This window comes from Suillus paluster (assembly GCF_016628075.1).
Source record: "Suillus paluster strain FC165 chromosome Unknown EDB91scaffold_224, whole genome shotgun sequence".
Taxonomy (NCBI): domain Eukaryota; kingdom Fungi; phylum Basidiomycota; class Agaricomycetes; order Boletales; family Suillaceae; genus Suillus; species Suillus paluster.
In genome coordinates, this window is record NW_024537784.1 from 24,937 (window position 1) to 41,262 (window position 16,326).

The 16,326-nt window shown below is 45.6% G+C and overlaps 5 protein-coding genes across 5 annotated transcripts; 4 read left to right on the plus strand and 1 right to left on the minus strand.

Moving 5' to 3' along the window:
- Nucleotides 1-94: 94 nt before the first annotated feature.
- On the plus strand, nt 95-814 carry EDB91DRAFT_1256862 (uncharacterized protein; the record flags this gene model as incomplete). Its single annotated transcript, XM_041324237.1, has 4 exons — nt 95-218; nt 269-384; nt 431-574; nt 629-814. 4 exons carry the CDS (start codon nt 95-97, stop codon nt 812-814), a joined length of 570 nt encoding a protein of 189 aa, XP_041169044.1.
- A 1,328-nt stretch (nt 815-2,142) lies between these two features.
- EDB91DRAFT_1088726 (uncharacterized protein) lies at nt 2,143-4,551 on the plus strand (the record flags this gene model as incomplete). Its single annotated transcript, XM_041316504.1, has 20 exons — nt 2,143-2,202; nt 2,260-2,402; nt 2,471-2,540; nt 2,692-2,709; nt 2,731-2,793; nt 2,842-2,915; nt 2,988-3,061; nt 3,128-3,160; nt 3,211-3,230; nt 3,284-3,298; nt 3,450-3,478; nt 3,537-3,550; nt 3,603-3,634; nt 3,693-3,694; nt 3,746-3,747; nt 3,805-3,861; nt 3,920-4,054; nt 4,274-4,334; nt 4,397-4,451; nt 4,507-4,551. 20 exons carry the CDS (start codon nt 2,143-2,145, stop codon nt 4,549-4,551), a joined length of 1,002 nt encoding a protein of 333 aa, XP_041169045.1.
- Nucleotides 4,552-5,281: 730 nt separating this feature from the next.
- On the minus strand, nt 5,282-8,516 carry EDB91DRAFT_1240387 (uncharacterized protein; the record flags this gene model as incomplete). The annotated part of the gene is made up of 12 exons (XM_041322014.1): nt 5,282-5,470; nt 5,500-5,585; nt 5,635-5,713; nt 5,810-6,299; nt 6,348-6,486; nt 6,548-6,707; nt 6,767-7,175; nt 7,226-7,374; nt 7,423-7,588; nt 7,648-7,799; nt 7,886-8,254; nt 8,343-8,516. The coding sequence occupies 12 exons, from the start codon at nt 8,514-8,516 to the stop codon at nt 5,282-5,284; spliced, it is 2,562 nt and encodes an 853-aa protein (XP_041169046.1).
- Nucleotides 8,517-13,159: 4,643 nt separating this feature from the next.
- Nucleotides 13,160-14,345, plus strand: EDB91DRAFT_1256865 (uncharacterized protein; the record flags this gene model as incomplete). The annotated part of the gene is made up of 5 exons (XM_041324238.1): nt 13,160-13,399; nt 13,454-13,830; nt 13,882-14,010; nt 14,059-14,165; nt 14,224-14,345. The coding sequence occupies 5 exons, from the start codon at nt 13,160-13,162 to the stop codon at nt 14,343-14,345; spliced, it is 975 nt and encodes a 324-aa protein (XP_041169047.1).
- A 959-nt stretch (nt 14,346-15,304) lies between these two features.
- Nucleotides 15,305-16,223, plus strand: EDB91DRAFT_1256866 (uncharacterized protein; the record flags this gene model as incomplete). The annotated part of the gene is made up of 2 exons (XM_041324239.1): nt 15,305-15,388; nt 15,435-16,223. The coding sequence occupies 2 exons, from the start codon at nt 15,305-15,307 to the stop codon at nt 16,221-16,223; spliced, it is 873 nt and encodes a 290-aa protein (XP_041169048.1).
- Nucleotides 16,224-16,326: the final 103 nt, after the last annotated feature.

Here is a 16,326-nt window from a genome sequence, read left to right on the forward strand (position 1 = left end):
AGGCTCACCACATGACAAACTGGCAGCCACGTTCTCAATCCCATTGTATTTGAACAGCATACGAAGTCGCTGCCCAAAGACTAAGCGTGCTCACATGAGCAACTCCCTGTCAAGTGATGACCCCGATGACCAGCAGGACAACTTGGAAGATCTTGATGAGGTCGAGAATACTGGGAAGCGCCATGGCACCAAGAAAACAAAGGGTACTGCTACTAATCGTGATGCAACTAATGTTGGGTTCTACCCGCCACTCTGGCAAAACTTCTAGACCGCACATATGATCTAGCACTCGGCATCAGCGGGAACACAATTGACAGTGTCAAACTCAAGGCAACCGCTTTGCTAAAGAAAGCAATGTATTTGCGCAGCCATCCTGATGCTGAGGTATGTTCATAGTCATGTTTGATAATCAATTCTAAATATTTAGTAGGGTCGTGCATCTAACTTTGCGAATGTTGCAGTCCGCATCATTTGCCATAGGTCATTTTATGACAACGGTTCCAAATCACTCAAACATTTCACCAAATTTCAGAAGACTATTCCGCCCCCAGTGCTCTTCCTCATTGGGACTATCGTGAGTCTTCCTGTAGCATGCTCACTCACAGCGCGTTTACTGATTCCTACTAAGATTCGTAACATGATTTATATCTACAGCAAATATGGCCAGGTAAATGGCGCCAAGCAGACACCCATTGAGGATTCAGAGACTGCCTATGACCACATTTCAACATTGTTCAACCACACAAACAGAGATGAGTATCATGGACCGAAACTACATCAAATGCTCAAAGCTTGGGCATTGGAAGGCATATAAGTCTTTCTGCATGATTTTCAACAAAAGTAGCAGTATATTGACCATCGAGTTAGGAACACACACAGCACTGGCCTTGGTACTAACAAAGGTGACGAAGGCTGTTCTGAGTGGGATGTTGATTTGGATTAGTTTTATATACTTACTAGCACTACTACTACTACTATGTTTTGCAGCATCATTTGAATAGAATCATCATTGACTGGTATTAATCCGCGTGAAAATTCAGAATAATTGCTATATTAAAAGTACTGCTACAAAACACCATACACCACTGTATAACACTACATAGCAGGTTTGTACTACGCAGTGTCATACAGCGCTACAGCATCACACAGCGCTACAGTGTTGTGCAGGGTTGTATGGTCTGACAGTAGCTGTGCTGAACTGCACAGCATGACACATTCAAAGCACACGCTGTGGCTCGGCTGCACATGGGGGGACTTCCCTGTGAACCCTGTGTCACTGTGTGGCTATGTGCAGTGCCACATACCCCATTTGGGTTTTGCTGATGTGCCAGGGTGTGGTGGGCATGTCGGGGAGGTGCACTTCCATTTATGCCATAGATCCCAGGTAAAGTATGGCGGGATCCCTTGATTATCTGTCGATGCTAACACCATCTGCCTGTAGAACTCCTTTCTCGGTTCGATTCTCTATTCAAGCGAGTAAAGATCTACATGTTGTGACAACATGCGGACAGTTGCGGTCGTCGATGCAGGATGCTCTGTGCATGATATTGTTCAGGACTTGGTGAATCGCACAATACGTATCCAGCGTTCACCGACCACTGTCGTAGTCGTCGGACAATCAGGCATTGACTCACCAGTAACCTTAGTGTCATTGCTGTTGAGATCTCCGCTGATTTGACTCATAGGATATGTTAGGCAGGACGCTCTTCCGACAGAGATAGCCGACCGTTTCTACGTCGCCATCCCTTTACGAACTTCCCAGAACGATTCCATGAAGAGACATTCCCATATTGACGTTGACCAGTTCGTTGCACGACAAGCTTTAAGAATAATCACATCGTCTTACCCGGTTTCTTTCCCTCGGAGACCTCAGGGAAGATTTGTCCAGGCACAGTTATCTCCTTCCTGACCCCCACCAGGACAGCTTCCTACACAGTCTTGTAGTTTGATGGGGTCAGTTTGTTCCTTGCCCATCGTTCTGTTTTTGGTATTTGATGATGGTTTGCGAGTTAAAGTGGACCTCGTGATCTTCTTGACTTGATATATCTTTTGAAGATCTGTCCATCTAATCGACTTGAGGACTAAACAAGTTGCCAAGAGCCTTTTTGGGTTCAAGGTTGCAGATACCGTCTGATATTGTTCATGTCATTGGAGGCTGGGATGGCGATTGTGAGCCTGCAAGAGTTTGGAGGCCTTCTGGTTGTAAGACCTGTGTTGATTTGATTATGCGACTTAGCCATGCTGATGCCATTTCTCTAGACAAAGGACTTTGGTTTTCGGAGGCTGATCTCTTCGCTGCACATGCTGGCAACCATGCTCCTACCAGATCCTGCCCTGATCATCATGCTTAATCGCTTGGCATACAGCGAAGCACTCAACCAATTGCAGGCTGGTAACAATTTGTCTGTCAATGGAATCTATATCAAATACATAGATGATATCATTATCAGCTCACACACGCATCTCATAGAGAACCATTTCTGCATGGTCCACGTTCCCTGAGGAGCGAATCCAAGAATGCAGGAGCTGTCCATAGCGAAGTCAGTTGATGAAACTCAGCAGCAAATTGGCAATATTGTGGATGTGGCGGAGATGACTTCTTGGCGGGTGTACTAGGACATATCATCAACCGATCCCACCATTAGGCCTGTGTCAAATTAATGAACTACAATTCAACTGATGCAAATGCAGCAAGAATCTTTCGAGAGGGTGTGTGAATTAACGACATAGTACATTCTAATGATAGGGGAACGGCAGCTGCGCAAGCGTGGGTTAGCAGCCTGGATGGCACAGGTGAGTTCATTCATCATTGATCTCGTTCAAATCAGATTTTTCTGGTAGAATGTAACATTGTTTGGAGATGGATATCACCCTATATGCGATGCTCATTTTGGCCATAAAAGCTCTGGATGGTGGTACATCTAGCACGAACACCATCATCATACATCCACAAAGTTTACTACTCCCACACACCCATCCTATAACAGTATGACAGTGATCTCAAATGATCCCAGTTGGTGGCCAGTCATGAATTCGGGTCTCATTTCCAGCTATTTTACAGGTTTGTGGAGAGACAGTTGGATGATGAGGGTGATACCTTGATCTAATCTTGGCTGCGGTTTCGCAGTTGCCGCCTCCACTGGGGTGATGTATGATTGTGGTGAGCAAAATAGTCTTCAAAAACCACTGATATCCTTATGGTATTACCAGTGCTAACATTCGGACAAGAGGTACATTGATGTCCCTGAAACAGTCATCTCACTAAGAATGAATGATTTTATAGGTCGAACTAATCTGGGTAAGCAGAGTCCCACACCAGAAGAACAACAAGAAAATACAATTAATTCATGGTAGAGGCAACACTGGTCTCTGATGACTATTATGTATCTTAGTGTGAGGAGCTTGTTTTATAAGTGTGGTTGACAAGTTGTGCTGACTCAATTTTCTAGGTGCGCTATCTTGGAATATTATTTGCTGTGTATGTCTGCAAGGATAGGCAATCAGTGTTGTGGTAATCAGTTGTCTCTCACAATCAGCACCAGCATGCTGGGTATGTTTCCTCACATATGCTATGCTTATTTCTTCTGACCGACGGCATGCAGCTCAAGTTCCGACCATCCCGATGACAGATGCAGTGAGTATTCTGCCCTGGTTCCTGCCATTCCCGACTAATCAACTGTACTCCCATGTAGGGGTGAGTGAGCTTCTTGACCCGCCCATTGATTCAATATAATGACTACCACAGTTGTGAGTCTGTTAGGAGTGTGTGATACTCCGAGGCTGATCACTAACTCGATTTGTCAGGCTTCAGCATATTTGTCACAACAGAGTGGACAAATGTCGTCGCGCCTGCAATGCTAGGTGATGAGCTACCCAGCTGCAATCTCAGTGATATTGGTTTACTGATATATCATGCAAGTCATCATGATGGCTTGGTTGTATGCCATGTATCAGCGATCCCGGACAGTGTTGATACTTCTCATTATCGTCTTGCTAGCTGTCACTATCACCAATGGAGCAATGAACGAGATAACAAATAGGTATGCCTCAGGGGGTAAGCTCAATCATGGATGAAAGACTGAAGACCATTGACAAATACCAGAGGTGTACATTCTCTTCACCACCTATGAGTGTGCTATTGACTACAGGAAAAGTGGCCAACTTCTGGTGACCATAATTTGGATACTCACCATTGTATGGGAGGTCCTTGTACTGTAGCTTGCAGTCTGTATTGCTGTAAAACATTTCCGTGAACTGAGACAATCATCTGCAGGAGGGATTATTGGGGATTGTTTCACGGTGTTAATGAGAACCCAAGTGGTCTACTTTGCGAGGTGAGCTCGTAATGTGAATGTGGTTGTCCTTTTTCGCTGAAGCTTCACACGTGTTAACTTAGCTTTGCTGCTGCTTCGAGCTTCAATCTGGTTTTGATGCTTCCAAAAATCACAGTGGTATGTTGATCTATCATTGACCTCTGCATGCAACTGCAGTTCATCATTTTCATAGGACCCATATTCCTTGCAAAATCAGATTCTCGCTGGTGTTGCTTGAATTTTCTCGGTCACAGAGATGTTTGTGCTGGGACCACACCTGATCCTTGGCGTTCGAGAATACAATGCGCGGCGCGTGGCTGACTCCGATGCAGCAACCACCATGACCTCAATTGCTTTCCAGGAGCGCGTGCATGTGTCCACTAGCAGCAGTGTGTAACATGGGAGATGACTTCTTTACACTGGGAATTCTGCAGGCGAGACAATATGTTTTTGTTCCAAGTTTCGTTGTGGTACTTATTTAATTAAGTTATGTTGTGTTCCGAAGTAGGTTTGAAAGAGAAGTAGGTTTGGACAAACATTTATCTTTATGCACCACTACTGGCACTAGCTGCTACTGAGTACTCACACTTGCACCAGGCGGCAAGCTGAACACAGGTTCATGTCATACTGATGCATTAAACAGTGCAACTGCAACACTCCACTGATGCATCATTGGTGCAATTGTACCACCTTCCAATGATGCATCAGTGCAGTCCTCCAGATTGATGCACTGCGATGCATCATCCCAACCCTTGCACCAATGCATCACCTTGCTACTGTGATGCATCAACCTGCCCTCGCTTGTTCATGTGCCCCTACTGCTGTTTCCCGCCCTCCTGCTGTTTCCCGCCCTCCTGCTGTTTCCCACCCTCCTGCTGTTTTCCGCCCTCCCACTGTTTCCTGCCTGCAAATGATACCAATTTTACTCTTGCTAACATGTATTGGGTGACCGAAACTATAACAAAGGTTTATGTACTATCTAAGTCCATGTCTTTGAATGTGTTCACCAGAGCCAGGGTGTCAGCCCAGCTGGTCTTGAAGGACTCCACAAGAATTCGACGTAAAACAGCTTGACGTTTGGCATACACCGTCTGTCCCTTGCGCTTGTCTGTGTCTGTGTCTTGTAGTGCGTTTCCCAGGCTCTGCTCATCCCAGCGCTGGGCATCCCATTCAAAAATTGCAGAACCCTTCGCATCTCCTCCTTCAACAACTCCACATCTTCTGCCCAGCGCATCGCCTGTGCCCTGGCTTTGCACCATTCTATTTGCATATCTGATTGACCATGAGCCTGACTAGGAAGCAAAAATGAAGAGCTGCCTACCTTCCAAGGTATTGTCCTTGTCCATCTTGTTCAGAGCCGCTCCCCACATACTCCAGATCCATGACAGCTTTCTTGTTCCCTCCAATTCTCCCCATATTATGTCTGTCATCAAGCGGATGTCAGCTCAGTCTAGCGGCCGCAGTGATGAGTGCCACCCAGACTGGGTCTGATTCACTCGTGGTGCAAGAACAATGAGGGATTTATGTGCATGCTCGTAAGTGCTGGCAGCGGCCTCGATCCTTGCTTCAATGGCTTTCAATGTATTCTGTGCCTGTGTGTTTGCTCCTTGTCCACAAAGGTGCCGGTCTTTATACTTGAGGATTGCAGTCTGAGCGCGTAAGTTCAAATGTAGAGAGCAGAGTGCATTGTGAGCTTGCCCATACCGCAACTTCCATTCGATGGCTTGGAGACGGGTGTCACAAGGCACGGTCCTGCTGATATGGGATGGCAGGCAGAGCTTGATTGATTCTGGTGCAGCGGCCACATTGTTAGATACTGAGCTCTCACTCGCACGTAGTGCAGTGAGAAACAGCATGTATAGTTCCTGCATCTTCGCCCAGGCATCGATCCTCCATTGGAGAGTGTTGCTTCGCTGAAGCATCTTTCCTTCTTGATTGTCCGTTGCATGAACTCCAAGGCCAGCTCTGTCTGCTTTCATTCGCCATCTATCAAAGTAGGAATGAGGTCTGATAAGCAATGGTTGGGACACTCACTGCTGCTCCTCGAGTTCTAAGCCAGTACTGATCAATACACTAGGAGTGCAGTCCTTGTGTAGGGCAAGGTAAGTCCCTGTTTGAAGGTCAACCTGGTCCTCCCTAGCCAGCTCCAGTCGTACAGAAGCCATAGTGATACCTGTGATATACAGAGGATCAAGATGAGCACATAAGTATTACCATCATGATCTCATACTTACTTTCTGCCTTTTGTTCGAAGGGATTGGGCTGCGCAGCGTCATGCTCCCAAGCCTCCACCTGTTCTCTCCACTGTTCAAGGGTGGCACCATATTCGCCTCGCAAGCCGTCATTAAGGTCCTCGAATGCTTCACAATGGTTCTCTTGCTCTGGCAACGCATCCTTCATTTTTCGAAGCATAGTACTACCTGATAAAATGTAAATTAATGTATTATTTTGACAAAAATAAACACACCAAGTCCAACAACCTTTTTCCAATTTGAGTCTCCAAAGTAGTCATCAAGGGTTTCTTGCTGTGCACCGGGACCCATTTCTTTTGTGCTTGAAGCGACAGGGTTAATGTTGGCCCAGCCATGTTCTGGTGCTTCTCCATTGGTCCTTCCTACCCTGCTCTTGAAATTGAATGAGAAGGAGGTTTGGCACTGCTCAATATGAGCAGGTAAGTGGAACTTCGGCACAAAAAATGAGACAGTCTTGACGGTATGTGAGAGGTGCATTGACAATGGAAAGGCACTCATACAGTGCCATAATTTTTTGTGCCACTGGCACGCGATATCATAGGATATGTTGAGAGTGTCGAGTATGGTATGACGAAGTGTTGAAAAGAACAAATAATCCATGTTAATATATCTACATGCCCACATTAGATTGCCAACTGTGGAATGCAAATGACAATTTACCTTTCACCCTTTTGGAGATCCCCCACTGCATTGGGCCTTTTCATATTGTGGTGAGCACAGTCGACGGTACCTAAACCGGTAATGGCGAGTCCGTGGTTAGATTTTGTATCGGCCATGTTGACAGCGGTGTGACTTGAACATGTTGATTTCTGCAAAAAATAGTGAATATACAAAAAGCATAAATAAAACCAACTAACCTCTTGGATGCTGTCCGCACTGCTATGCAAGAAGCCTTTATAAGCCTCTTCCTCCATGAAATAACCCCAGCCACGACTCAGGCTTGGGTCAACATTGTCATTGGAGACAGCCTTGCATTTTAAGCAGAAATTCGCATCAATGGCGAGGAATAATCCATATAACCACCTAACAATACCTATATTAGCAATAATTCTACTCCGGACTGAAGCTCGCTCTAAACTCACTGTCGAGGGGCATCTTTCCAATCAGCTGGAAGGTTCTTCCCTGGGTGTGGGCATGCTGGGCACAATACGGCACATTCGCCCTCAGCTGTCCCATCTATACCACTAGGGTCATGACCTCGCCCCGAACGCTTAAGTATCTTCAAATGGCGCCACTCGCATATCATTCACAAAAACGACTCATATCGATCCTGTAGGGAAGCTGGAGTAACTTCAAGGGTACTTGAAAATATGAATTTACCTTGACGGGAAGTAGGCCAGTGTTATCAGACATCCGCCTGAGCGTGTGATAAAAATCATATGTAGATACTTTTGACTCAAATGAGAGTAGGTGATACTGCTCGAGAACGCGGAATGTTGCAGCGGTTTTTGGATCTGATGTTGTCGAAGGAAACCAAGATATTTGAAGCAGCTGCATGTGGCTTTCGGCTGTTGCACAATCACAGAAGTCAAGGGCCACTTCGTGTATACCGTGGGTGTCGATAATGACAAAATCATTGTTAAATGCACAACAAGGATTGAGACATTCCTGGCCAGTGGTGTGGCCAAGCTGGATGTGAAGGCCCAGGGTTTTCAGTGAGATTCGCTCGAAATATTGACCGTTCCACCTCTGTGTTGATATGATATATTAGTTTTATGTCCTACTCTCCCAATCAAATATGAAACCGTACCTACAATCAATGAAGTGGGTGGCTCACATGGGCCAACAAGATGCAAGTTGAGCAATAGAGCTCTGACCCTAGGCAGTCCTCACACCGGTACTCCAGGCTGGGATGATCACATTCCAAGCAAGACTGAGCACTGGCTTGACTACATCTTCCTTTGAGATGGATTATTTCGCGAAGGAATAATTCTTGATGCTTCAACCGCATCAACAAAGGATAATCCTAAATAACTATGGTAAGGAAAAAGCCAGAGGACTCAGAATATTGTAGTATACATACACCCGCTGCTCGATTTCTTTTTTGTTGGCCTAAAAAGTCTAATGATACTTTGAGTGGGAGATCATCAAATGGCTCAGGAATTGAAAACGGCACATCATGCAGAGTCGGTGCAGTACGAGTTAGAGTAAGATTATTGACAGTTGATTTAGCATTCTTGGGAGGTTGAAGACGCTTCAGCTTATAGCTGATGGACCCATCTTTATGAACCTCATATTGGGTATGCTGGCGGGAAGGCACTGAGGTGACTGAGCGGTAAAAATTGAGCTTGGGTTTCTTCTTCCATTTCTGCAAGTTCTTCAGTGCTGTGGATGTTGCCTGAGTGCATACAATAGTCTGAATTGAAGATGCCCTGGCACAAGGAGGGTCTGTAGACATTCATTGTTGAAACCTGGGAGAAGTATGGAAGCCCGGACCTCGAGCACCTGTACTTGTGTATTTGTAGATGTTGACATACATATTGCCCCAAGGCCGTATCACATCTCCCTTCCTCCACATTCTTTTCAAACACCCTCCCATGACACCTGGTTTGGCTGTATTGCCCCAAGGCCAATTGGTGGAGTACGCTCTCGTTCATTTCTCAAACACCCTCCCCATGATGCCTGGTTTGGCTGTATTGCCCCAAGGCTGATTGGTGGAGTATGCTCTCGTTCATTTCAAACAGGTACATGCTCCCTTCCTGGTATCCATTGTTTTTTTTGGTGCGACCTTGTTCACACAGAATTGGTTGCAGGTTGTGTTGTGTCGCTGATGAGTCGAAGGCTCTTGTTGTGTCAACAATGATTTTCTGTGCAGGGCAGGCGTGCGCATGGACGAGGTATTGTTTGGTTTTGGAGGAGTGTTTGCGACCACTGACTTAGGCTCTTAGATCAGAGCATCGATGTTCGCGCATCACGGCCCATCGGCACTCACGATCGGGATTCCACTTATACCTATTGTGCATCGCCAGTACCGTTCATCAGAGGAGCATCGGAGCCATGTATGTGGCCACAGCATACTGTACACAACTGTATCACTGCACTTGTGAGTTCAGTACTGTAGAAGTTTCTTGAATGATTAGCCTAGCTTCGAGGAGTGGTACTTAGATTGTATATATACATTCGATCAAATGCCATGTCAGCAAAAGGAAGTGCATGTCAGCCATGAGAATGGTAATGAACACAGTGCGAAGTATCAATGAAGGAACAGATGAAAGCTGAAGGATGAGAGATCATGTGCACACTCAGTGATGACTACAATATTAAGCTGAGTAGTGTCTGGGGTTCGAAGTGACTCAAATGAACCAAGTAAGGTCCGAGTGAATAACAGGGTACCATGAACTCAAACATGTTAATGCGTTATTCTCAAAACAACTAGTACTTGGCATTCTCGTAGTACAACATCCTCCCATAACTAGTCCCAACCACAGACTGGGCAATGCCCACATAACTCTAAAGCTGACGAGATGTCAGCAAATGCTACCAAATGAAGTATGGTGTTGAACCTACTAGTGTGTCACCTGCTTGCTGCAAGCCTATGTATGATGGCACGATGAACCTTCTGTTCTCCCAGAACAAGTGACTGAACTGCAAAGAAGGTAGCAACATAATTGCCTGGTGTCCACAGCTCAATTTTTACATCATGCCTATGGCAGGTGTTAAGTATAAAAAATGTCAATGAAACCATGAAAACTCACCAGAGATATGCCGGAAACACTCCAATGTAGCGGCCCTGAGTAACACAATAAAAAGGGGGTTTTAGATCACGCTGGGCAGGCATATTATAGAATATTCCTTGATACAGATATAAAAAGCACTCATCCACCATAGCATTTGCAGCCTCCTCAAACTCTATACTGCCCTCGTACACAGTCACAAACTCCTCTGGTTCGGCCATGTAGGGTGTCATAGTAATGCTGAGCCAAAGAGGATCAGTGGATTGTGCATTGAGAGGTATCCTGGGAGTGGGGAAACTGAAAGGCGCTGTAGTTTTTGGATTAGCCTGAGAAGCACATCCATTAACAAAGCAAACTACTCACCCTGGGTCATGAGCGTTGACATTGGTGTCATATTAGTGGTGGTTAACGCGAAGTTCTAGAGGAGACTGGTATGTGCAATGATTTTTGAGTTGGCCTTATGAACCGCCATTGATGATATAGTGGACCACTCACCCTGGATAATGAGGTATTAACATTGATGTCATATATATGGTAGCAGTGTCTAGTAAACTTGATTAGACTTAAAACGGTGATATGATGTACTCATCAAGGGTTTCAAACCGACGGGGTACCAGTATTGAAATTTGATTTCCAGTGCAGAGATTGCAGACAGCATGAGTCACCAGATGCATCACCAATACATCATTATGATTACTGCGAGACATTGATATCACGAGTCTCCTTTAGTGATAAGATTACAGTATGCACAGTGAATGATGAAAATGTCCACGCTGGAGTCAGCATTGATCGCACAGATTGATGCATGGGGTGGGTGTGGGAGATGGTTATGTTGTTGGAGATATGGGAGAGAGGAGTTGAGTATTATGCCTGTGGAGTGAAATGTTGGGAAGAGATGCAAGAATGGAGTCGGTGGAGGGGAGCCACAGCCGGACAAGATGATGTCAAAAAATCGAAAGGGACGTCCTGAGGATTCCATACTAGTATTTTGCATATTGATTTTACAGCTTGATCTATTGGTGGATACAGTACCGATGTTCATATTAGAGGCCAAAATGGCGGCTGGATTTTAAACGTACCAACTAAACCAGTTACATATTTTGATTTCTGGGAGTTGCAGAGCTGACATTCTTGCAGGTGAAATTGAGGATTTCACTGTTGTTCTGGCTCATTAGTCTGCGAGAGGTAGCATGTAGTGTCGGCGTTGGTCGCATAGATCATGTTGGCTCAGTGTTTATTGCATAGACAGTGTTGGCATACGTCAAAAGCTACAACTGTGCTTGCCTGTAAGAGGTAGGATGTAGTCTTAGCCATATCAAATGGCCTGTGAGAGATAAGTGTAAGTGCAATGCATGGGTGAAGAAAAATACTACGGTCGGTTGGACACTGTGATGTCTGTGGTTGTAGTGCCTGCATAAACAGGCTCATGTTAGGCCTCTAGATCTTGCAACGACAAGAAACTGACTGCTGGACCAGGTGTCTTGGGTGCCCGTCACAGTGTTCCAGTCTTGGTCGTTTGGGCTGAAAGCAAGGACGTTCCAGTCGGCATCAAATGTGATGCATGGAATAACTTACAAAGTTGTAATCCAAAGCAAGAACACCGCTAGCCACATCATTAACTTTGGGAGATTTACGACTTGATGCTTGATATCCAATGATCAGTAGTTGTGTCTCACTAAAAATCAATTGTATAGTACTAGTCAGATACTCAGAGTATGTCTGCGGGGGTTCTAACTTGCATAATGATCTAAATAATAGCTAGATTGGAGTAAATCACAAGCTGAGTCTTAGACCTTAGCTATAATTGCACTGCTGCTTTAGGCTCATTCCAATCACTCAACCGTGCACATGTTGGAACTATAGTACTGATCATTCAATAACTACTGCCTCACTCATGTTTTTGCACACTGCATTGGACTGGTACCAGCATCTGCCAACTTCCAATGTGGTCCAGGTGAGTCTCTAGTAGCTGGCCAATATGACAAATGTACTTATTGCAAAGTAGTGGTTCACGCACATGCTGAATTCTGATGTTCAATATCCAGGTGAGTCTGTCCTTGCCCAATGCAATATTCTGTGCTTATTTGTTTCGTGACACTCTATGTAAGTGTACTATAAGCTCACCCACAAGCAAGATCGCCTGTGGGATGATTCAACACTCTTTTCCTATGGCATTGGTTGGCAGTAAACACCATCTTTCAGCATTCCTTCTTTGAATGACATTTCCTTTCAGCATATGCCCCAGTTAACAAAAGGTAAAGCCACTCTTCCATTCCCATGATTCGTCTGAGCTCACTTTGATCAAACCAGATTGGTGTTGCACTCCTTATTGCACTTTACTTTGAACCAGTCGGTATACATTTCCATTCAGTGTATGCCCTGGTCAACATATTGCGGTCACGCAAAGGTAAAGCCACTATTCTGTGCACATCATCCATCCAAGCTCACTTTGATCAAACAAGATCGGTGTCACGCTCCTTATTGTAATGAGTGATTAGATCCACCAGAGACACGGACTGGCGCTAGAAACACAAACTGGTGTCGGTGTCACCATTTCCATTTGGATTGTCTTGCGATCAGATCTGGTAGTAAGTCATTACTAGCTAAACTAACCTCACTCAAATCAGTTTGGTATCCTCATTACCCGATCCACCAGAGACAGACCAGTGCCGGTACCACCATTTTTGTTTTGATCGTCCTGCAATCGGATCTTGTAGTAAGTCATTTCTAGCTAAATTAGCCTCCTTTTTCATTCACCAATATTGATTCGGAACGAGCCCTGATCTGAAGCCAGTGGAATGATATAAGGACAGGCATAGATGTTGGTAAAGGGGCACACTCGTCTATCATTGTGTGCAGGAAAACAAAGGTATGATGGCGACACTATTAACACAGTATATGACTGAAAATCCTATGGCAGATGCCAGCAGCTCAGTGGACTACTAAGGAACAGTATGAATGGCTCCAACAACAGTTGCCGGAGTATACTGTACTGCATGCTGAGGACAAGGACTACACGCACTTCTGGCCTAAGGCTCATCTTTACTGGTTTAAAAGATGGTCTGAGCAAGCCACCCTCTTCCCTGATCTCCCCATTGAAACAACACTAACAAAAGAGCAACGAGCTGCAGAACATGCTGCCAAAAAGGCATGTAAAGTTGTAAGTTGTCGAACTTTTTGACTATTTTTGACCGCTAAAGCAAAACCCTGGTAGCAATTGCAGACCTGGTTTCATTGGCAGACAAATGTGTCCAAGAAAAATTGTGGCTTAAAGAAGGAAATCTCCGTCTTTGAAACCACACTGCTACCAAAGTCGCGTGCAAAATCTGTCGAAGAAATCTACATGGACATGGTCTATGATGAAAGGATCAAACTGCTAGTTGCAGCTGAGCAAGAGGCAGGCAATGTAGCTACAGCTGGTCACCGCATGGCGTTGGGCCGAAAGTTTTGCAAAGAGCTCCTGGAAGATGAGTCAGATGAGGTCAAGAAGGAGGTCAGAGAGAAGTACAACAAGCAGAAAAAGGTAAAGAAGGATGTGCTAGATGAAGAAGCCAATGACAATGACGAGACCGACACTGATGCCATTATGAAGTAAGCACCAGTTAATGATTATGATTTTGATGTTACTCACACGACCTATAGAGGTATCGATGATTTACCAATCATATGCCAGCACTTTGCATGCCTCATCAAGAAAAAGACTCAATTTATAGTCTCCTTCACATGCGCTGGACCAGACCCGAGGCAGAATTGGGACATTGTTACTTTATCGTAAGTGCACCAAACCATAAATATGACTATTGAGCTCACCTTACTAAGGTGCCATCCATCGGAAACCCCTGCTGGGAGTAATTTTTCTCAATTATGCCCTGACAAGGACAACACCTTCCTTGCCGCATACCAGCAATATGCTGAATTGATATTCCGTAAGCTAATCTTTGTTGTCCGAGTCACTATAGGCTCACCCTAAGACTTAACAATCAGCTCCAAACAAGTGCAACCCACTGCTGCCAGATGTCGGAGACGACAATGAGACTAAGGAGCTCGAAGGATGGAACAACAGCAAAGAACCCGAGAATGCAGAAGAAAGTGCAGAGGATGGGTGAAGAGAACAACAAAGGACAAATCAATAACAGGCTTTGCAAGTTCCTCAACCGGTGTTAGGTACCGTGCCGGCTCAAGAGGCAGAGGGGTCGGGGCTTGGCTTCAGCTCTTGCGCTGCACCCTTAGCCAAGTACATGCCCCAAATTTGGAGCGGATCCGACGTTGTCCGACAATAGGACGAGTGGACCGCTTAGGTCTGCTTTGAGGGTCGGGAAGTAAGAGCTGCTAGCGGTGGACCGACTAGGAGCGGAGCAGAGAAGGCAGGGAACGATGCGGAGGGTGGGTAGAAACCAGGGGGATATTTGATAGGAGCGGAGATGACGGAAGGATAATGTAGATAAAGGAAAAGGGGTGATAGGAGGATATTGATAGGGGCAGGGTAACAAGGGAAAGACTTAGAGCACGGCTCTAAGTTGGAGCGGAGGGTTGGAGGGTCGGAGGTGACAACAAGTTGAGACTTGTGTCCAGAGGAGGCAAGGTCCTACTGAGAATTCCCACAAGAGGTAACTGCGAGAAGACAAGTGATATTAAGACTAAGGAAAAATATCTAAGTACAGGATATGTTATATACTTCTATGTGAGGCAGTGATCAGGATAACTATGTAGTAAAGCTATATACCAAGGATATAGTTTGTAAGTACTTTACATAGGCAAAGACATAAGTCAGAGCAGATATCAATATGTACGCATCAGATCAGCGATCGGGCGGTAATAGGAATTACCGGTGATCCGGGAGTAAGAGTCTATGTACCGAAGGGGAAAGTATATGTCTAAAAGGGGAAAGGGATCCAGTGGAATGGAGAGGTTTATGGAAGGGGACTGATTGAGCAGTTGAGCAGAAGCGTAGGGTGGAATGCAGGTTTTGTGATAGAACAGAGCGGAGAGGGTCGGAAAGCGGAGCGGATATCAGTATCGGAGCGGTCGGATCTGGTATATGACAACTGGAATCAGTGATGCATCAATGACAGGCTTTGGTAACACCGAAGCGAGCATCAGTGATGCATCACCACTTGGTGAACTTAACCAATCTGCATTCTACTCCGAGGTAAGGACTTTTCATTATTCTCCCTATGTAATCTAACACTTTGCAGACACAGGCCCAACCTGATGCATCGTTCAAACAGGCCCAGCCTGATGCATCGATCAAACATGCATGGCACAACATTGCCACCATACCTCCCAATCCAATTAGCGTGCTGCAACCCAGTGTGCCTGGTACAATTGAGGCGCTCGAGTCGTCTTTTTCCCATGCTGATCTTATGGCAATGGGTTATTTTTGTAGCGATAACACCACGCAGAACTCATTTCCCCCCACATTCGGCTCATCAGCGCCCTCATTCACTGACACCGGCAGCACTATTGGGGGATGCTATGACATGCGGTATGACACATCCATGTGGAATCTCGCCAATTCTGATTCACAGGGGTGGGAGATGCAAAGCCTGTCCTCCTTCTTGAGCTCTCTGATCTCTGCTGAGCGCAGCACCACCATGACTGAGCAGGATGAGGCCCTTCCTCAGTTCACTTGTCAGTTGTCCATTCTTCCAGCAGCAAATCCTCCTTCTCCAAATGAGCGCACACAGGATCTTGCTGATGCTCATGCTGGTGCTGGTCTTGCTAAGGCTAAGCGCAAATTTAAGTTGAAGCCCCCAGCTGCCAAAGCCAAACACAATCCCGCCATGGGGTCCACCCCCACCATTGCACCCACAAGCACTGTCAAACCCAAGGCCAAACCGAAAGCAAGACCTGTTGCCAAGTCTGGTGTGATAACAGAGCCATCACACACTGCTGCGGATGAAGGCAATACCTTGGTTCACTTGACTGCCCTCAATACTACCACCACAAAACAGAATCCTGTAGCTCAATGTGCATCAAAATGAATCCCAATCAAATCCAAGTGAATGATGTTGCTGATGCCATTGGGTCAGATGGTCTGACATTTGTTGGCATTGGTAAGGAAAAACCATCGGTTTTGGAGGATGT